The sequence below is a fragment of the Dendropsophus ebraccatus genome, chromosome 8, assembly GCF_027789765.1.
Source record: "Dendropsophus ebraccatus isolate aDenEbr1 chromosome 8, aDenEbr1.pat, whole genome shotgun sequence".
Lineage (NCBI taxonomy): Eukaryota > Metazoa > Chordata > Amphibia > Anura > Hylidae > Dendropsophus > Dendropsophus ebraccatus.
In genome coordinates, this window is record NC_091461.1 from 79,955,269 (window position 1) to 79,978,107 (window position 22,839).

The following is a 22,839-nucleotide window of genomic DNA, read 5'->3' on the forward strand; positions in this document are numbered from 1 at the left end:
GTAGTAGAGTCTATATCAATAAAATGAAAAAGATAACTAAGAGGGAGAAGTGGTATGGCATGGCCCCAAGTGGACAAAAGATAGAGCCGCACAGAGTCCCAAAATTCCTGCACTCGCGTGCAGGCCCAGGCTCAATGAAACAAGTCTGCTTTAGGAAGTGAACATTTCGGGCAACTGTTTATGTGAGAAGTGTATTGTAATATTAATCGCACACCTAAAACAGTTATTTTGCTTCTTTCTTATTTTCTTTTATTATTTCATGTATACACAATGATCGGCTCCGCAATTAGGCCCATGCATTTTCAAATAACAATTCATCCATAGAACATATACCATAACGGACGTTTCGGTCTCATACGACCTTTTTCAACTGGTATACATTGGTGGGTGGTAGATAGAGAAAAAATGCCATGTGGCTAGATGTTGCAATCGCGGCCGGAGATTGCAACATCTAGCCACATGGCATTTTTTCTCTATCTACCACCCACCAATGTATACCAGTTGAAAAAGGTCGTATGAGACCGAAACGTCCGTTATGGTATATGTCCTATGGATGAATTGTTATTTGAAAATGCATGGGCCTAATTGCGGAGCCGATCATTGTGTATACATGAAATAATAAAAGAAAATAAGAAAGAAGCAAAATAACTGTTTTAGGTGTGCGATTAATATTACAATATGGTCTACTAAAGTTCTAAGCACACCCAAGAGTGTGCACAGATATAATACTACCATTATGTGAGAAGTGTGGGAGTTGGAAAAAGGAATATTAAAGGCATATATAGCCTTGTGTATAAAGCGGAAATGTATTTCACGTAGAACCACATTGGGAGTGGCAGAATGCACTAGTTGAGATCCTCTCAATATTTGTTGAGTCAGATCTTCTGAAAAAAATACGGAGGACCATTTTTTGAAAAAAATTTGTCTAGATAAATTCTTTTGAGAGCGTGATCTAAGTTCTCCATATGTATGTGATAAAGAATTATGAACCGGTGGTGTTGGGAATAGATTATCAAATTCTATATCACTTTCTGCTTCTGCTATGTCCCGTACTCTGGAAGTAAGAAATTCAATTATAGAATCGTATTGAGGTAAATTAAATGAAGACAATTTAAATCGTGTTCTGACGATATCCCATGATAAGAAAGTGTTGGAATTAGTATCCAGCAGATCCCCAACAGAAGAAACGTGCACTCTGCCACTCTGAGTAATCTAATTTGTCTGAGTCAGGTAGGTAAAGTGGTAAATGCCACAGAGGAAATCTTTTCGATAGGCAAAAGGGTAAACCATATAATTTTCGTATCGCCTTCCATGTGGCAATGGTGTCTTTAAAGATAACACTTCTCTTAATTTCTGGGGGTAAAGGCCTACATTTATTAAAGAGATTGGCCTGTACGAATTAGGAGATGTCGGATCCTTCCCCTGTTTGTGTAGTATTTTGATATATGCAGTATCTCCCGAGGGGAGCATGTGATGGTCAGTCAGAATAGTTTGGAAAGTAGAAAGAAGAGTGGGGGAGATGACAGAAGACATAGATTTATAAAATTCCGCACTATAGCCATCAGGGCCTGGAGCTTTGTTATTTTTAAGTGTAGAGATAGTGGCAGTAATTTCCTCCAATGTGACTGGGGCGTTGAGAGAATCAAGAGAAGGGGTATCAAGAGAAGGTAGAGTTAATGACTCTAGAAAGTTCTTACCAGCAGCTAGATCAAGCCTATCTTTGGAATATAGTGAGCGGTAAAATTGTTGTAAAAGTTGTGATATGACTTTAGGATCTTTTTGTATATTACCCGCTGTATCTTTGAGAGCAGGGATATGTGTAGTAGGTCTACGTCCTTTAGCAAGGTTAGCTAACATTTTTCCTGATTTATTACCATAGCGGAATAAACGGGATATGTATTGTTCTCTATATAAAGCATTGAGTTTTTCCTGTGCAATTTCGAAAGCTTGTCTAGCTGCTATCCATTTAGATTTATTGTCATCTGTAGGGGAAGACAGAAAAAGAGTGTATGTAGAGCGCAGATCTTGGGAAAGTTGAAGATAGTTTTTACGTGCTTCACGTTTCTGGGCAGCCACATAAGAAATTATTTGGCCCCTTAGAACTGCTTTTGCAGTCTCCCAGAAAAGTATTGGGGATTGTGTATGTTCAGCATTGTTAGAATAAAAGTCTGACCACCATTTTTTTAATAGTTTGATAAATGATTCATCATTAGCTAAATGAGAAGGAAATCTCCAAATAATATCGGATCCCTTCTGAAAAATATCTCTTAATTGTAAACTAACAGGGGAGTGATCCGAAATTACTATATCATGAATTTCAGAGTCTTCTACTCTGCCAAGAGAGTCCGGTGACACTAAACAGTAGTCTATTCTTGACCAGGCCGTTTGGGAGTGAGAGTAAAAAGAGTATTCTCTACCATCTGGGTGTAGATGACGCCAAGAATCAGATAGGGAGGTAGAATTAAGGAAGTTGGATAAAATATTATCTGATGAAGTATATACAGTAGGGGTCTTAGTTCTTTTTCTATCTTCAGTTGTATTAAGAACAGTATTTAGGTCTCCACCAACTATTTTAAGATTATTGTCATCTTGCAGAATGAGGTTTTCCAATTTTTTTAAAAAAATCAGGTCTCTGAGTGTTGGGACCATAAACGTTATATATGCTATATTTGCCCGCTGGAGTGTCAATAAGAAGATGACATATCCTGCCTTCATCATCTTGATATTGAGATAATACCGTACAGGCTAAATTTTTATGTGTAAGAATAACTACCCCGCCCCTTTACGGTTAATAGCTGGTGAACCATAAACTGCACCCACCCAAAAACGTTTGAGTCTGAAATAATCAGTTCACTAAAATGTGTTTCTTGCAATAATACTATATCGGCCCTAAGTCTCTTAAGGTGTTTCAGTATAGAAGTCCTCTTAGATGGGGAACGTAGTCCCTTAACATTCCAAGTGATTAATTTCATACAATATTAATAGAAGAGGAGGTGTTAAGAAGAGACCCTGGAAGCACAATAACATAGTGGGTAACCCTTTCAGGCAGAAAAAGAGGATAGCATGTAGCATTTTCAGACAAACTAAAGGTGATATACCGAAGAATAAAACAGTTAACAATATAAACTAAGCGAATAAAGTGAGATGTGGACTTCACTTTTTTCGTATTGTCCAATGTTCGGAGCATTCGCAAACTCCGCATTATGGAGAAGAAATAAAGAGAAAGAAATAACTGGTGGAGAGGTCACATCAACCTCCGCTCCACTAAATGAGTATATATTAAAATTAAAGACATACACATCCCTACCCTCCTGAGAAATGTGTGAGTTGTCACAGGGAAGCAAATAAATAAAATAAAATAAAATAAAAGGAAGAGCCAGTATATAATGATTAGTACTTAAAGAAGTTGTACTTAAACCTAAAACCATACAAGGTGGAATTATACATATACATACATATACATGCACACACACACACACACATATACATATATACATACATAAATACATACTTACACACAGACACACACACCACCAAATGCATTACTACCTAGACTAAAGAAAATAATAATGTAGCAACAAGGTGTCCCTAATATAGTATTTAGTCAACATATATAGGAATAAATAGAGAAAAAATACTCAGTTTTAATGAGCAGCATAGCGTCCAACAGAATAGAGATGGAGTTAATAATCATTCCATTTTTTCTACCGTGTCAGTAGGACCATCCAAACGTCGTCTCTTGTGCTTGTCTTGAATAGGTGGAGTGAGACCCTTTACATCTTTAAGGGAAGAAATGGCTTCCTCAGGAGAACTGTAAAGAGAGGCTGAACCATCCGATTTGAAAACTTTCAGTATGGCAGGATAAAGCATAGCAAATCGTATTTGATTTTTCACCAATGTCGAGCAAATGTGTGCAAAAGCTTTACGTTTTTGAACCACTGCTGCGGAGTAGTCATTAAACATGATGATTTTGTGGCCACGAATTGCAACATCAACTGTAGATTTTTTAAAGCTTTGTAAAATGTTGTTTTTATCATTATAATTCAGATACTTGACAATCACTTGTCTGGGTTTCTGTTCTTTTTTATTTGCATCTATCTATTTGCATGGATTCAGGTAAACCTATAATACGTAAATTGTTGCGCCTAGAGCGGTTCTCTAGATCATCAGTCTTTGTTTGCAATGAAGCTGTGACATTCATATTCTGTTGTAGTTTTATTTTTGTAGAATGTATTTCATCTTTTAACAAGCTGATTCTCTCCTGAAGTTCCGTAATCTGTGAGGTATGCGTTGCTATATCTCCCTGAATGGTTGCTAGGGAGGAAACTATAGTGGCCTCAAGAGAGAATTTTATGTCATTTAATATCATCTTGGACACTTGAATTGCCAGTGCCTTGCAAGACATATTTAGTCCTGGTATTATGGTGTCACAGAGGTCCGGCACTGGGGTTTTTTTTTTAAACTCCTTTTATTGAAGGATAAAGAACAGACACAAGCATTACATATGTCATATCGTCACAAGTACATGACAGCTCAGCAGAGCAGAAAGAAGTATACTTGCATCCAAGAAATATTAAAACATAAGAGAAAATTGGCAGTACAGAAAAGAGAAGGTAGTACAATGTAGCAAACATTACACAGGTTACATCATAACTGAAAGAAACATCCGCATATAAACATTACACGAAGTCATACTAGTTCCCTCCTTGAGGGGAAGGGAGATTGTGTTCACCAATCCGTATAAATCGACTAGGCTGAAATGCCGTCAGAGGCGAGTCACACCACCATCCCCATACCTTGCGAAACTTTCCAGGGCAGCCTCTGTGCTTGTATACAATAAACTCATACGACAGTGTGGAATTGACTAGTTTTTTCCATTTACCCACTGAAGGGGGTCTGACGTCCATCCATCCCATCGCAATTGTCTTTCGAGCCATGAATAGAGATGCTCTAAGGAAAATTCTACAGTGATGAGGCCACTCCTCCTCGTCCAGTAAGCCTAACAAACATATTTTGGGGGTACATGGTACCGGGATACCTATCATCTGTGACAACTGGACTGTTATTTCCTGCCAAAAAGATCCAACATCTGGACAAGTCCAGATCATATGCCAAAAGTCAGATCTCGGGTAGTGGCATCTATGACATTCCTCCGAGGGGTACCTACCCATTCTATGCATCCTAACAGGGGTGAGGTAACTTTGGTGGATGATAAACAACTGTGTCAATTTATTGTTAACGGCAGGGGAAACATATAGATGAGAGGATAGGACGTCAGACCACTCGTCCTCAGACAACTCTCCTAAGGAAGAGCGCCACCTGTCTTCCACTGGTAGAGGATTATTCTCTATTCGGTACTGTATGAGGAATGAGTATAGTGCAGAGATCAGGCCTCCAGGGCCCTGAGATCTAAACACACCGATAAGAGGATAATCTGAGAAGGGTAGAGAGGGTCTCGGGAATTGGGCGTTGAAAGCGTGCCTAAGTTGTAAGTATCTGTACATGGATCCCCGTGGTAAGTCAAACTTGTCTTGCAATTGTTGGAATGAGCAGAAGACCTGGCCCCGACACACATCCCCCACTGTACAGACACCATGTCGTATCCAGAAGCGGGGTTCCAGGTGTTCAGAAAAATGTGGTAGATTAGGGTGATACCATAAAGGTGTCTCTATCATCACTCCCTGATAATGCAGTAATTTTTTGACTGCGCCCCACACTTGTGATGCTAACTTGTGTAGTGGTAAAAGCCGGGACTGTTTCAAATAGCCACCCTCCAAGACCGGCCATAAATGCTGGAGGTCCAGGAAGTGAGCCAAATGATGTTCCCTATTAGGTAAAATCTTTGCCTCCACCCACCTCTCGAGATACCGCAACTGTCCCGCCAGATAGTACAAGTAAATGTCTGGAAGAGACATTCCACCATACGCCTTGGGCCTCTGAAGTGTCAGTAAGCTCAGTTTGGATCTAGACGCCCCCCACACAAAGGATGGAAATAAAGAGTGCAAGTTTCTGAAAAAGGACATGGGAACTGGGGCTGAAGCATGTTCCAGTATATACAGGCATTTAGGCAATATCACCATTTTAATGAGATTAATACGTCCAGGCACCGCTAGAGGGAGAGTCGACCAGATCTTAAATTTGGATTTTATGTATTCCAATAGGGGATAAACATTTGCCTTGGCATCTAGAGAATATTGTCTACAAATTATGATGCCCAAATATTTAAATTGAGTCACCACTGGAAGTCCTTGAGCATTAGCCATCCAACCATCGGGACACAGTGGCATAAAAACGGATTTGGACCAATTAATATAAAGGCCAGAATATCTACCAAATAGATTAATAAGGGATATCGCTAGTGGGAGGGTAGTTTGCGGAGAGGACATAAATAGAATAGTGTCATCGGCATATAGCCCTACTCTATCCTCTCTATCACCTATTATAATGCCTTTATACAGGGGCTCTCTCCGTATCCTCAATGCCATGGGTTCAATGGCCAGGGCAAACAATAGGGGTGACAATGGGCATCCCTGTCTAGTCCCTCGAGATAATGGAAAGTATTGGGAATACACGCCGTTCACCATGAGCCTAGCTTTTGGAGCCTGGTATAATAAGGATACCCACTTAAGAAAATTAGGACCAAACCCAAACCTCTGCAAGACTTCCAGTAGATAACTCCATTCCACAGAATCGAATGCCTTGGCCGCGTCTAACGAGGCCATGGCCCAATTCTCACCTTTCGCTCCCCCCACCTGGACAAGGGACTGCACTCTACGGATATTATCCGAAGTAGAACGGCCCGGAATAAATCCCGCCTGGTCACTATGGATAATCTCAGTAATATAGTTGTTAAGTCTTTTAGCCAGCATTTTTGTGAGGATTTTATAATCTAGATTAAGTAAAGAGATGGGTCTATATGAACTACAATCTAGGGGATCTTTGTCAGGTTTCAATAATACAATGATAGTGGCCTCGTTCATAGAGTCTGGAAGTCTATTCACGTCAAAAGCATACTGAAACATGCTGAGCATGTGGGGAAGAAACTGATCTACATAGCGATTAAAGACCTCAATTGGGATTCCATCCGGGCCGGGAGCTTTACCCGTCTTAATATCTGAAATAGCTTCCAATAGCTCCTCGGAGGTAAACACAGCCTCCAAGCTCTCTCTACTATCTGCGGACAGGGTGGGAAAAGAAATACCATCCAGATAGTCATTTAGTTCGGACCTGGTGTAGTCCACTTTGGTTGTGTACAAGTCCACATAGAAGTCCGTAAAACAAGCTGCTATATCATGATCCGAAGCGTGAATCACGCCCCGTGAGTCCCTAACCTTAAGAATAGCAGGGGAGGACGAATTTTGGTGAATCAGATGTGCAAGCATTTTACTCGATTGGTTCCCCAATTCAAAAAACGTTTGTTTAGTAAAGAATAATTTTCTGCTCGCTTTTTCTGCAATGTGAAGTAGGTATTTGCGACCTGCCACCAACCAATCCTGCTTATGTGAATCGCTAGGATCCCGTATAAATTGCTGCTCTAAATGTGTACATTGTGCTGCTAGTTCCATCTCCTCCCGGGCGGACTCACGCTTCAGATATGAAATCGTGGACTGCACACAACCACGCAAGTAGGCCTTAAACGTTTCCCATAGTACATTCTTATTTTCATGAGCATCGTTAGCAAGAGCAAACTGAGATAGCTGGTCAGGGATTCTGTCATGAGAACCTATCAGAGAAAGCCAAAAGGGGTGTATCCTATGGTTTCTGGCCTTATAGGCTCCAGCGGTCCGAACATGCAACAGCATTGCCGAATGGTCTGAAATCCCCCTCTGCGAATAGAATACTCTAGAAACGGCAGATGCCATAGAAGGGGTACCCAATGCATGGTCTATCCTAGATAAGGAGTGTCTACCAGCTGCATGACACGAATAGTCCCTCCCATTGGGATGATAATGTCTATAAATATCTACCCACCCAAGTTCAGCTAACAAGGATCCCAATTGTGAACCAGATTGTGAGCTTGTGGACTGTCCCCCACAATGTTTATCTATGAGAGGGTTAATCATCATGTTAAGATCCCCAATACAGAGCACTCTCGCCTGCGGGTATGTAGCCGCAAAAACCGCAGCTTGATGCAATACCTGCAAGGAGGCGTGTGGAGGGTTGTAGATACCCAAAATTACATAGGGGTTATTATCAATGTAGGCAAAGACAAATATAAACCTCCCCTCTTTATCCCTTCGGATATTAATAGGGTCCCATTTGAGTGATTTATTGACTAGTAACGATACCCCTCTGGAGAAGGAAGTATGACAGGCATGTTCAGACCACTGGACCCACTGTCTCCTCAATCTATGAGATGTGTCAGGCGTAAGATGTGTCTCCTGTAAGCACAGAATATGGGGATTAAAGCGTCTAATATGTGAAAACACCATAACACGTTTCCTTGGCGTGCCCAAACCTCTGACATTCCACGACATTACAGTGATAGATGCCATATCTTACCATGAGATAGATAATACATAGCAAAGATGTTTCCCATAAGGAAACAGCTCGCATAGTAGGTACATTGTGTAATGAGATGCGACATGTGTAATAAAAAAGGCAAACAGAAAACTGTACTAGCCCAGTGCTTATTGATCATATCACCAAACCGTGGTGACAAAACAAATTGAAACCAAACCAACTGTTGAAGAAACAGAGAGTAAAACGTCTCCGTTGCACTAAAGTTCGTGACAAGTGTCATACGGGGGAAGAACCCCGCTGCATAATAGAATACACTTAGTCACGCTTTACACTAAGAAAGGGTATATGATGAAAAGAAAAGCAAAACCCCCCCCCGGGGGGTGGGGACCGTAGCAGTAGCCAAAAGAACATATGCCCGCCTACTTTTACTCACGCAGAGCAGGAGGACCTGTGTAGAACCCGAGTCCCAGTTATAACAACTAAGTAAGCGTATACTAAATCATAGTGGTAGAGGGATACACTATCATCTGAAAAAAAATATATAATAATAATGAGTACAGAGCAGGGAACATGAAACATAGAACAATGCTGCCCTCTAGTGGAGATGCACAGGTGCTGTCAGTGCATAAAGAGACAGTTACACTCAGGAGGAACAAACATGGAAAAACACACATAAGAAACAGAAGAGAGAGATGTAACAGAAACCATCTCCAAAGCATTATAAAGTAGCTGAGGTCCCCTTATAAAACCTTTTACGGCCTTCATTACATTGGTAATATGCTGTATATGAATCCCACCGCCTAGGGAAGTAGCACCATAGGAACCCAAGTAAAGTAGTTATAACAACTAAATAAGCATATACTGAATCAAAGTGGCAGAGGAATGAACTATCACATGAGAATAATAACCCGCACACAGTAAAGAGCGTACAAGATAGAGCAATACTACCTTCTAAGAGCGGGTCACAAGTAATGTGGGCACATAAAAAAAAGGGACATCCACACTTCAGGATGAACAAACTGGGACCGACACATACAATAGATAGAAGAGGAGGCTGTGATTAAGACCACCTGTAGGGCACTATATGGCGGTTAAGGTCATAGTGAGAGTGGTTATAACAACTAAACAAGCACATACCGAGTCAAGAGGTAGAGGAATACACCTTTGCATGAGAAAAATAACCATCATCTAACATAGGGTATGTGATATGTAGCAATGCTGTCCTCTAACGGTAGGTTACAAGTAATGTGGGTACATAACCAGACAGCCACACTCAGGTTGAACAAACGGGGGCCGACACTCACGAGAAACAGAAGGGAAACTGTAACAAATACCACCGTTAGAGTAGAATACTTGAGCTAAGAGCCCACTATATGCCTTTAAGGCCAACAGCACATTGGCAATATGCAGTATATTAATCCTATCGCCCATAGGGGCGGCATTAGAGGTATACAGTGATGGAATTAGGGGTCAAACAGTCATCTTCCTATTAATGCGAAGTAAACAGAAGCCCAGCACAATTTTCCTCAGAACAGACCATGTCGTCGGCGTGTCCGTGGGCAGCTACTTGTAAGGAAACTTGAACGATCCATCATATCAAGTAGCATAACATGTGTACCCCCAGATATCAGCCGATATTCATCTGCAGAAAAGTCCATGCTCTCAGGGACGGTTAGGTGAGCGTCTATTCTGGCGGTATAGCCATTCCTCCGCCTCTTGTGGAGTCCCAAAGAATACCGCTCTCTCACCATCCACCACCCTGAGGCGAGCAGGATATGCCATAGAGTAGGGAATATTCTTCTCACGAAGTTTACGTTTCACCACCGTATACGTTGCCCGTTTTTTCTGTAGTTCCGCTGAGAAATCAGGGAAGATGGAAACATGAGCACCATTATATGTAATTTCTGCCAACCGCCTTGCATGGCGCAGGACCAGATCTCGGTCTGTGCTATTCAGTAGACGGGCCAAGAAAGGTCTAGGAGGCGCTCCAGGTTGCGGAGGTCTAGCAGGCACCCTGTGCGCTCGTTCAATGGCGAACGCAGATGAGAAAGTTACCTCAGGTAGTAATGATGTCAGCCACTGTGTGGTAAAGGCGATCGGATCTTGCCCTTCAGCCCTCTCCGGCAGGCCTATAATCCGCAGGTTATTGCGCCTGAGCCGGTTCTCAAGGTCGTCAGCTTTCTGGCGCCAACCCTCTGCTTGGTGTTCCAGGGCTGCTACTGCTGCAGGGATCGGTTCCATCCTGTCCTCTATCCCAGACACCCGATCCTCCACATGTCTGACTCTCTCCCTGAGTGCCTGCATGTCCTGCCTCAGGAGCCCCACATCTATCTTTACCTCCTCTATCTTTCCTGTGAGGGAGGTGGTGCTGGCTGCGATAGCCTCCAGTACGGAGGCAAGCTGCGCTGATACCTCCTTCAGTGTAGGTTCCGGCTGGTCCTCCCCGTCAGAGGCGATGGAGTCCGGTGCGCCGCGCTCCGAGCGCTGTGACTGAGAGGAGCCGGCGCCATCTTGGACCTCATGGCGGGTAAACTCCGCCAGCCGCTCCGCCGCTGCTTGCCGCGCTCTGGTGGGACTCATGTCGGGGGTAAGTGATGCCACCGGTCTGCCACCCAGGGTTTGCCGTGTAAAGCGTGCTCAGGATAATCGCAGGAGGATGTAGACAGCGGGATCCTCACGGAGCAGCTCCTACATGCGTCTGCTCTCCTTGCTGTCCAGGCCACGCCCCCCCCCGGCACTGGGGTTTGTGAGGTATGTGTTTCCTCTGTGTGTGCCTCAGCAGCAGCACCTCGTGTGGGCGCCATCTTAGGTGTCCCTGTGACAGAGCTGTGAGGTAAATGAAGGAGGGCTTATGGGGAGGTGTATAACTGGTTCCCCGCTTAATGAAGTGGTGCCTCCGACTCCTCGGCACTTAGAGAAGTCAGAGGTGTGGTCCGGCAGGGCCGGTAATGTCAGGAGTCAGAGCGGGGAGCGATATTATGAGCGGAGGGTGGAGGAGCTCACTCACACTGCTGCCATCCCATACGCGCCGGAACCGGAAGTAACAGTTTTGTTTTTTCACCTATGGGGCTGTATGGGGCGTCATTTTTTCCGCCATGATATCTAGTTTTTATAAATACCATATTTGTGAAGATCGGACGTTTTGATCACTTTTTATTAATTTGTTTTAATATATAATGTAACATAAAATCGGTAATCTGCGCACTTTTTTCCCTCTTTTCGTCTACGCCATTCACCGTTTGCAATGAAGCTTGTTATATTTTAATAGATCGGACAATTACGCACGCTACATTATATTATATGTTTATTTACTTATTTTTATATGTTTTATTTATATAATGGGAAATGGGGTGATTTCAACTTTTATTGGGGGAGGGGTTTTGGGGCAGTGTGTTTAGTGATTTTTTTTTATGCATCTTAAGTCCCTTTGGGGGACTTGTACATACATAACTTTCGTTTTGTACATTGCTATGCCATAGCAGTCAGACTGCGGGGGTCCCGATCGGTAAGTGACAGGGGACTCCCCCTGTCACTTACACTTAAACGCCGCAGCTGCACTGCGATCGCGGCGTTTAAGGAGTTAATGGCACGCTGCAGCGTGTCATTAACGGTGAGGTGCTGATTGCAGCCGGCCCCCACCTGCTATGAAGCGCACTCCGCTCCAGAGCGCGCTTCATAGCTCAGGACGTACCGGTATGTCCTAGGTCGTCTAGGGGTTAAGGAAGGGGATTTGTATAATAAAATTTTTTTTTATTAAAATTAAAAAAAATTTTTACACCAACAGTAATTTGAAGTCCCCCTGGGGGACTTTTATTACAACTGCACTGATTGATCTCTCTAAGGGTATATTCTCTAAGGGCAGGTCCTGTCAGTTCCCATAAACTACATACTTGCTGCGGTCTAAACGACCGCAGCGAGTATGTAATTATACCGCGCTTAACCCCTTCTACTCCCGCCGGCTCCCCCGCTGTAAGCAGCATACATTACCTGTCCTTGCTGCACGGGTCCGGCGTCCTGCTCTCCCGCCCGGCCAATCAGTGGCTGCGGCTGGGCAACACACTAATTGGCCGGACGGGAGAGCAGGACGCCGGACCCGTGCAGCAAGGACAGGTAATGTATGCTGCTTACAGCCGGCGGGAGTAGAAGGGGTTAAGCGCGGTATAATTACATACTCGCTGCGGTCGTTTAAACCGCAGCAAGTATGTAGTTTATGGGAACTGACAGGACCTGCCGGGCTCGCAGCGAGAATCTCGCTGCGAGCCCGCCCGTGTGAATATACCCTAAGGCTGGGTTTACATATATAAGTTTGCATCAGTTGTGTTTTTTGTCTAAAAACTGACCACAACTGATGTCACAACTGATGCCAAAAATGCATCAGTTGCCATCAGTTTTTCTATCCTTCTTTTCATTAAAAACCATCAGTTTCCATCAGTTGCCACAAGTTGCTCTCATCAGTTGACATTTTTTTCCAAGTACAGCCAATGGCTGTATCAGTTTTCCAGCAAAAGAGTTAGGGTGGGTTCATACTGAGGAATTCTTGCAGATAATGTCCGGAATTCCGCAGTATCTCCGCACGCACGGCCACGCACCTTTCCGCCGGCTCCATAGACACCATTCTATGGGCGGCGTATTCCGGTATCTGCCGAAAGAAGTGACAATTCCGTAATTTCCAAGGACATTATCCGCTAGAATTCCTCAGTATGAACCCACCCTAATACAGCAGAATGGTGGTGTGGGCAGGAGTTCCTCCATTTCTGTAGTCAGTAATACAGTGGATCCTAACAACTCCATTCTATCCTGCTCTCTGTTTTGTAGCCTCTTCAGTGGTTGAGCCTGGAATGGAGCTGTTAGAGGGAGGTCCTGCCCCTGGAGTCTGTATTGTAGCCTGTTTAGTCTGGAGTAAACTGAACAAGCTAGAACACACACTCCATTCAGGGTAGGACCTCCCCCTAACAAGCTCACATACTGCTCTCATGTGGCCCAACCTGCCCCATGGGGTCTCCTCTCACTGACAGACTACCACCCCGCCCTCTCACTGACAGCTTCTCTCACACACAGCACGCCCCCTCACTGACAGCTTCTCTCTCACACAGCACGTCCCCTCACTGACAGTCTCTTACACAGCACGTCCCCTCACTGACAGATAGTCTCTCACACAGCACGTCCCCTCACTGACAGCCAGTCTCTTACACGCAGCACGCACCCCTATTTCTCACAGACTGCCCCACATTTCCCCCTGTCGTCCTCAGTTCACTCCTCGCCCCACCCGCCCCTACAACCTCCTAGGAGACGAGCCCCTCCCCCGTCACTGCGGGCTTGTGGCTCAGCTCAAGATATCCCGGCCGCTCACCAGCAGGGGGCGACATTGTTTATAGAGAAAATGATAATATCTATAAAAAAAAAATCAGAAGGACAAACGAAGTGAAGGATGGGAAGAGGGAAAACAACATCCGGGTGAGGGGTGACTGGGAAGGATCGGGGAGGAGCCACCCATGAGACTGGCAGCGGGTAATGTAATCTATGCTGTTCTCTGATTACACGGCTGGTGCTGCAGGAGCAGACTGCGGTGTCCTTGCTGATGTGTATCATACAGGAGGCGCAGGCTGTGCTCTTACCTGTTATAATAAAGGAGCAGCACTCTCTGTTATACTGTCTGCTGATTGTAATACTGGTGGAGAAGGATTTGCTGCCATGTCTGTGCCCGGGGATGTGGTTAATGTGCAGCAGCAACCGACTCTGTTATCCCCTCTGTATGAGCTGATGGGGCCCTGTGTCTACTGTACTACAGGTGGAGAGGACTGTGGTGTAATGGCTGTTATATGACAGGACTGCACAACTTACATCAAGTCTGTCTTATAATACAGGAGGAGCAGACTGTTGTCCTGACTGTGTGATGTATAATACAGGAGGAGCAGACTCTGGTGTCCTGTGTGATGTATAATACAGGAGGAGCAGACTCTGGTGTCCTGTGTGATGTATAATACAGGAGGAGCAGACTCTGGTGTCCTGTGTGATGTATAATACAGGAGGAGCAGACTCTGGTGTCCTGTGTGATGTATAATACAGGAGGAGCAGACTCTGGTGTCCTGACTGTGATGTATAATACAGGAGGGGCAGACTCTGGTGTCCTGTGTGATGTATAATACAGGAGGAGCAGACTCTGGTGTCCTGTGTGATGTATAATACAGGAGGAGCAGACTCTGGTGTCCTGGCTGTGTGATGTATAATACAGGAGGAGCAGACTCTGGTGTCCTGGCTGTGTGATGTATAATACAGGAGGAGCAGACTCTGGTGTCCTGGCTGTGTGATGTATAATACAGGAGGAGCAGACTCTGGTGTCCTGTGTGATGTATAATACAGGCGGAGCAGACTCTGGTGTCCTGGCTGTGTGATGTATAATACAGGAGGAGCAGGCTCTGGTGTCCTGGCTGTGTGATGTATAATATAGGAGGAGCAGACTCTGGTGTCCTGGCTGTGTGATGTATAATACAGGAGGAGCAGACTCTGGTGTCCTGTGTGATGTATAATACAAAGGGAGCAGACTCTGGTGTCCTGGCTGTGTGATGTATAATACAGGAGGAGCAGACTCTGGTGTCCTGACTGTGTGATGTCTAATACAGGAGGGGCAGACTCTGGTGTCCTGTGTGATGTATAATACAGGAGGAGCAGACTCTGGTGTCCTGTGTGATGTATAATACAGGAGGAGCAGACTCTGGTGTCCTGACTGTGTGATGTATAATACAGGAGGAGCAGACTCTGGTGTCCTATGTGATGTATAATACAGGAGGAGCAGACTCTGGAGTCCTATGTGATGTATAATACAGGAGGAGCAGACTCTGATGTCCTGTGTGATGTATAATACAGGAGGAGCAGACTCTGGTGTCCTGACTGTGTGATGTCTAATACAGGAGGGGCAGACTCTGGTGTCCTGTGTGATGTATAATACAGGAGGAGCAGGCTCTGGTGTCCTGACTGTGTAATGTATAATACAGGAGGAGCAGACTCTGGTGTCCTGTGTGATGTATAATACAGGAGGAGCAGACTCTGGTGTCCTGGCTGTGTGATGTATAATACAGGAGGAGCAGACTCTGATGTCCTGTGTGATGTATAATACAGGAGGAGCAGACTCTGGTGTCCTGACTGTGTGCTGTCTAATACAGGAGGGGCAGACTCTGGTGTCCTGCGTGATGTATAATACAGGAGGAGCAGGCTCTGGTGTCCTATGTGATGTATAATACAGGAGGAGTAGACTCTGGTGTCCTGTGTGATATATAATACAGAAGGAGCAGACTCTGGTGTCACGTCTGTCTTATCTATGTCCCATTACAATAATACAGATGGGGGCAACTTTGGTGTTTTGTCTGTCTTGTTATTATAAGGGTAGCTTCACACACACTGTATCGCAGCGGATTTTCTGTTGCAGATCCAAAGGAGATTTGATCTAAATAACTGAACACAGCATCAAATCTGCTGTGGATCCTGTACGTGTGAATGCACCCTAATGTAGGATCTGCAAAACATATACTGACCGGCCGCTGCAGAGTCTGTGGCTATGTAGAAGAGGCAGCAGAGTGGATAGTGAGCTCTGCTGCAGTGATAAATAGAAGGGATGTAGCATGTGACGGCCATAGTGTCTTACAATAGAGAATAATTCTTGGCACTTCATCAGTAAATGCTTATATTTCATTTGCAAGTCAAAATGAAATACTCTAAAAAAAATCTTTAAAATGAACTGTGTCAAAAAGTTATACAGATTTCTAATTTACTTCTTTAAAATCTCAAGCCATCCACTACTTATCAGCTGCTGTATGCCCTGCAGGAAATGGTGTTTTCTTTCCAGTGCTCTCTGTTAGTGTCAGGGACTGTTCAGAGCATGAAAGGTTTTCTATGGGGATTTGCTACTGCTCTGGACAGTTCATGACATGGACAAAGGTGGCAGCAGAGACCACTGTGTCAGAATGGAAAGAATACACCACTTCCTGCAGGATATACAGCAGCTGATAAATACTGGAAGTATTGAGATTTTTAAATAGAAGTAAACTACAAATCTGTATAACTTTCTGACTTCAGAGAAATATTTTTTTAAATCAACTGTAGTACAGAATACTCCTTTAAGCCTTACCATCAAGGATGAGAAGCTCCTCAGTCTTAACCCCTTAGTGACCGCTCATACGGCTTTTTACGGCGTCACTAATGGGCTCTATTCTGCTGCCATCAGCTTTTTACGGCGATGTGAACAGAGAATAGAGCTGCGGCGTTGGTAAGGCCCCCACCCCGTCACCCCAGCTACCGCAGGTAGCTGAGGGGTTGGGGCAGTGTGTGGGGTCCGTCCCGGCCGGCTCCCGCAACGGGGATCGCCGTTATTAACGTTATAAAGGCTACTGGCGCCACTGCAGTCTTTCATCTCCCCTCACCGTGAATCCATGGTGAGAGGAGATGAAAATATGTACCCCACCACCCCAGATTAACCCCCTAGTGGCCGATCACTAACCCTCCCCTCCCCGGGCGGACATCAGATCAAGAAGGCCGCCGCCATCACTGTGAGCAGACTAAGTCTGTTCACAGTGATGGATTTAAAAGAACAATCAATGCCCCATTCTCTCCGCCACCGGAGGTAGCGGAGAGCATAGGACAGTGACTGGGGACCACCCTGTGTGGTCCCAATACAAGCCATCAGCGGTATATTCTATATACCGCTGATCGCTTGTTCTATGTCCTGCCCGAACTTTTTATCCCCTGTCACCATAAATCATTGGTGACAGGGGGTAAAAAGTCAAGTCGACTCTCACCCCCCAGTTACCCAGTCACCCCCCCCTACCCTCTATACTCACCTGATCCAGGAAGATCCTTCCTCCTCGGCGTCCAGACTGCTTCTGAAGTGCGCATGTGCTTCAGAAGCAGTCAACTCAGAAAATTTTAAGTAACAGGGACCAATTTGGTCCCTGTCACTGAAATATGACCACTGTGATAGAAATATTACAGTGATCATAGCAATATAGTAAAAAAAAAAAAGTGAAAAGTGTGAAAGTGAAAAATATACAAAAAATAAAACACACAATTTCATTATAGTAATAATTGCGGTTTACCCCAAGATTGCCCTTAACCCTCCCAGATTGCCCGTAACCCCCCTACATTGACGTAAACTCCCGAGATTGCCAGTAACCCCTTCCAGATTGCCCGTAACCACACCAGATTGCCTGTAATCACCCCAGATTACACGTTCCCACCCCAGATTACTCATAAACACTTCAGTTTGTAGGTAACAACCTCAGATTACACGTAACCCTCCCAGATTGCCCGTAACCCCCGCAGATTACATGTAACCACCGCACGTTGCTCGTAAACGCCGCACATTGGCCGTAAGCGCCGCACATTGCCCGTAACCACCCCAAATTGCCAGTAACTCCTTCCAGATTGCCTGTAACCACACCAATTGTCCGTAAGCACTGCACCTTGCCCGTAACCACCCCAGTTTACCCGTAAGCACTTCAGTTTACACATAGCCATTACAGACTGTCCGTAGCCCCCCCCCCCAGGTTGCCCGTAACCACCCTAGGTTGCCTGTAACCACCCTAGATTGTCTGTTAGCACCCAAGGTTGCCCGTAACCACCTCCAGATTACCTATAATCTCATTTTTTTTTTATTTTTTTTTTTAGTAACTGCACTATTCTAATAACTTACTAGCTCCAGTTTTGCTCCAGCAAAATTACACTTCTTTATGCCCTCATATGTGGTTCCATTCTACTCAGGAGAACCTGCGTTACAGATTTTGGGGTGCCCTTTCTTTCCTGTTCCTCCTGAAATTGTGAAATTTTAAATTAAACGAGCATATTTTTGGAAAAATTCTAGTTTTTTATTCTTACTGTCTAATTTTGAATACTTTCATCTCATACCTGTGGGGTCAAAATGCTCACCACACCCTAAGATGAATTCTTTGAGGGGTTTACTTTCCAAAATGGGGTGACTAATGGGGGGGGGGGTGTCACTTTGCTTGCACTACAGGGGCTCTGCAAACACACCAGGTGCTCAGAAACTTCTTCAGCAAAATCTACACTGAAAATGCTAATTGGCGCTCCTTCCCTTCTAAGCCCTGCTGTGTGCCCATACAGTGGTTTATGCCCACATATAGGGTACCGTTCTACTCAGGAGAACCTGCGTTACAGAGTTTGGGTGCTTTTTCTTCATGTTCCTTGTGAAAATGAGAAATTTTAATCTTAACGAATATATTCTTGGAGAATTTCTGTTTTCATTTTTTTGGCGGCCTAATGGTGAATACTTTCCTCCAGCCCCTGTAGGGTCAAAATGCTCAGTATACCCCTAGATTAATTCGTTAAGGTGTGTAGTTTCAAAAATGAGGCCACTTATGGGAGTTTCCAGTATACAAGCCTCCTAAATCCATTTAAAAATTGAACTGGTCCCTAAAATTTTTTTTATAATTTGCTGATAAATTTCCCGTAACACCCTAAAAAGGAAAATATGTTTACCAAATTATGCCAGAATAAAGAAAACATATTGTTAATGTGATTTAGTAACTAATTTATGAGATAGTACTTTCTTTTTTCAGAAGCAAAGAATTTCAAAGTTCATAAAATTTAAATTTTTTAAATTTTTATGACATTTTGATGTCACGTGGAATAGAAGGCAACAATCAGCCAACACCGTTCAAGTTGGCTGATCGGTGCAGTCGTTTGTTTTTCAACATGTTGAAAAACAAACGACTGATATAACAATGAACTGCTGCCGCTGCTCCGTGGAAAAGAAGCGGCGGCAGCAGACGCTGCTGTATGCTATGGGCTGCCCGGACGATCTAGCGATCACCCGGCAGCCCCCCCCCCCCCCGCAGCTACTCCCGGCCCTCCCTGGACTGACCTGCTCGCTGCTGCCGCGTGGAATAGCGGAGGCAGTGAGCGGGGTATGAGGAGCAAACAAGCGCTGAGAGCGCTCGTTTGCTCCTCAAGTCGGCCCGTGGAATAGGGGCTTTAGTAACATTTGTGCTGTGGATTATCTTCTATGTCTGATGGATTGAGGAATCTTTCCACAGAGCAGTCCTAGAATATAAGGAGCACAATACTGTGATACTTTTAACCAGGATAACGTTCTGTAAATCCTATAGAGCAGGGGTACTCAACAACTTTTAGTGAAGGTCCACTTACCGGGGTCTATTGTCAGGTGAAGGTCTGAGCTGAACATCAGTAGGAAACGTGTTTTGTTAATTTTCACAAACGTTCAACTATTTACATACTGCTTATTAGCTGCTTATTAGCGGGAAAACTGGCATTTTTTTCTCTCTCACCAGCCCTTTGATATTAGGTACAAAGGGGGTGACTGCCCTGGTAATATATAAACCCCCCCCCCCCTTTTGCTCCCCCAGTAGTGTATAGCCCCCCTGTGAGCTCTCCCCCAGTAGTGTATAGCCCCCTGTTGCTCCCCCAGTAGTATATAGCCCCGCTGTGCGCTCTTCCTCTGTAGTATATAGCCCCCTGTGAGTTCCCCCCCAGTAGTATATAGCCCCCCTGTGAGCTCCCCCCAGTAGTATATAGCCCCCCAAGTAGTATATAGCTCTCTGTGCTCTCCCCCTGTAGTATATAGCCCCCTGTGCTCTTCCCTGTAGTATATAGCCCCCTGTGAGCTCCCCCCAGTAGTATATAGCCCCCTGTGCGCTGTCCCCCTGTAGTATATAGCCCCCTGTGAGTTCCCCCCAGTAGTATATAGCCCCCCTGTGAGCTCTCCCCAGTAGTATATAGCCCCCCAGTAGTATATAGCTCTCTGTGCTCTCCCCCTGTAGTATATAGCCCCCTGTGCTCTTCCCTGTAGTATATAGCCCCCTGTGAGCTCTCCCCAGTAGTATATAGCCCCCCAGTAGTATATAGCTCTCTGTGCTCTCCCCCTGTAGTATATAGCCCCCTGTGCTCTCCCCCTGTAGTGTATATAGCCCCCTGTGAGCTCCCCCCAGTAGTATATAGCCCCCCTGTGCGCTCTCCCCTTGTAGATGGCCCCCAGACAAAAAAAACAAACAACCCACAACTCACCGAGCACCTCGTTCCCCCGCTGCGCCTGTCTTCTCTTCTCCTGTCGGTCCGGCCCCCGGCTGATACACACTCTCTGGGGACGTCCCGGGGATTCCCCAGCAGAGCGCGTACCAGTGATCTCAGTGTACGCTGCCGGCCTGAACTTCCGGTACAGCAGGCCGACTGCATACACTGAGGTTACTGATACTCGCTCTGCTGGGGAATCCCCGGGACGTCCCCAGAGAGCGCGTATCAGCCGGGGGCCGAGCCGACACTGCCCCCAGCCCCACAGGCGTACTGACATCTAAGGACAGTACGCCTATGGGGCGGGAGGCAGTGCGGTGGGGAGCGGGACCTCCTAACTGCCCCGGATCCGGTCCGTCCCGGGCGGTTAGGAGGTCTGACCAGAGGTCCGGACATCTGGCCTCCGCGGTCCGGGTTCGGACCACGGTACGCCAGTTGAGGACCCCTGCTATAGAGTATGACAGTCACCCATGGTCAGACCATGTCACAACATCTGCCATCTTTTCAGGGAGAGTGAGATTTAGGCATCTGGGGAGCAAAAATCTATTGATGTCCTAATGTTTGTCTTGTTATCTCACCTATATTTTCTTTAGGTCCCATGAAGACACTGTGTAGCATCCTTATATACCTGGGTGGAAGAGAATGAATGAATACCAGAGGCACATGCCTGACTCGCTGAAGATGGAGAAGGACAGGAGTCACATCACAAACATAATATTAAACCTTACCCTGGAGATTATCTACATGTTGACAGGAGAGGTAAAGGATACTGGAAATTATGTTAAGGTTATAAGACTATATTGGTGTTGGATTCTGGGAACTTATAAAATGATGTTTACTATTCTCTGTACACAGGATTACACTGTAGTAAAAAAGACATCTGGTGAGCGCATGACCTCCAGTAGCCCTCTGTATGTGTCAGGAGAACAAAACAAGACCCAGTCCCCCATTATGATGCCTCCACATTACTCACCAATACATGAGAGAAACAACGAGAAGAAGATCCTAGAACTCACCAACAAGATTATTGAGCTACTGACTAAAGAGGTGAGCGCTGAAGGGAATGCTCAGACATTATACAGTAACTCAAAGAGCAATAAAGAAGATTTGCTAAATAAATAGCATCAAAATTCAGGTGCAGATTGTATCAACTGGCGTATGTGTTCTGCACCATGGCCCAGATTTATTAAAGGGTTTAAGACATACACTAGTGTAAACTGCCCACAGCAACCTTCTCTTTCATTTGACCAGAGCTGAAAGCTGAGCTGTAATTGGCAGCTATGGGCAGTTTACACCCTTTGATAAATCTTCCCCCATGTGTTTTAGACATTTACACCTTGCTTAAAAGGGGATGTTGCTATCATTGGTGCAACTCGAAAGGTGATGCTGTAAAACAAAACATATCATGCAGCTCAAAATAATTTTGTCAGATCCTTAGGGCCTATGAACACTTGTTTACTCAATAATTGGCCCGTGTAAAAGGGACAGTGATCAAACAACATATAAGCAAGTTTTCATGTCCATCGGCTGATTGATTCTTTTGAATGATACAGCGATCGCGCCACGTAAAGGCTGCGGAATCTCGCCTGTCTCAGTGTGCCATACCCGTCTATGGGAGAGCGAGCGCTCCTCCGCAGCTGCCGCTCTCCGCTCAAATAAGTGACATGCCACTATTTTGAGCGGAGAGCGATGGCAGCAGAGGGATTCCGGAATTCCGCCGTATTTGCTCAGTGTGAACACACCCTTAGGCTGCCTGGTCTAAGTATTAGACAGTATTAGCAAATATGTTCCAATGTCTGGGTGACAGCTATGTCATTGTGTGTCAGGTTCCTATAAGATGTCAGGATGTCACTGTGTATTTATCCATGGAGGAGTGGGATTATTTAGAAGGACATAAGGATCTTTATAAGGACATGATAATGGAGAATCACCAGCCCCTTACATCACCAGGTAAGAGATTTATTCATGGTAAAGTCAAAAGGTGTTTTGAGGGTTAAAGGGGAACTGTCACATGGAACATCACTCTGAAACGTTGTAATCTGTGTTTTGTACAGGTGGACCCAATAAAAAAGATTTACCAGAGACGTATACAAGTCCTCCGTATTTTACAGCAGAAGATCACAGTGTCCCCCCAGAAGCTTGCCACTTACTTTCTGGTGTTTCTCACCTGGATAGATCAGCACTTAAAATCAGTCTGGTTGGACAAAGAGGTAAACGTTTCAATAAAAATAGTCATGTAAAGGGGTTCTCCGGAGACTAAAAAAATAGTTTTTATTTTACTAATACATTGCTTTAATAGGGTTATATTGCTTTGTAAAATTTATAGTTTTTTTATCTATCATT

At 44.8% G+C, this 22,839-nt stretch overlaps 1 protein-coding gene across 2 annotated transcripts in view; it reads left to right on the forward strand.

The window, feature by feature from the left end:
* LOC138799482 (oocyte zinc finger protein XlCOF7.2-like) overlaps positions 1–22,839 on the forward strand; it is a 64,544-nt gene that overhangs the window by 33,614 nt on the left and 8,091 nt on the right. The window contains exons 1-5 of one of the 2 annotated variants that reach the window (XM_069980728.1): positions 13,541–13,971; positions 21,090–21,255; positions 21,352–21,543; positions 22,323–22,446; positions 22,551–22,706. In XM_069980728.1, coding sequence (XP_069836829.1) covers positions 21,139–21,255; positions 21,352–21,543; positions 22,323–22,446; positions 22,551–22,706 — 589 coding nt within the window. In that variant the 5' untranslated portion in view covers positions 13,541–13,971; positions 21,090–21,138. Of the gene's footprint in view, positions 1–13,540; positions 13,972–21,089; positions 21,256–21,351; positions 21,544–22,322; positions 22,447–22,550; positions 22,707–22,839 lie in introns of those variants that run through there. The other variant, XM_069980729.1, reaches the window with a different exon arrangement.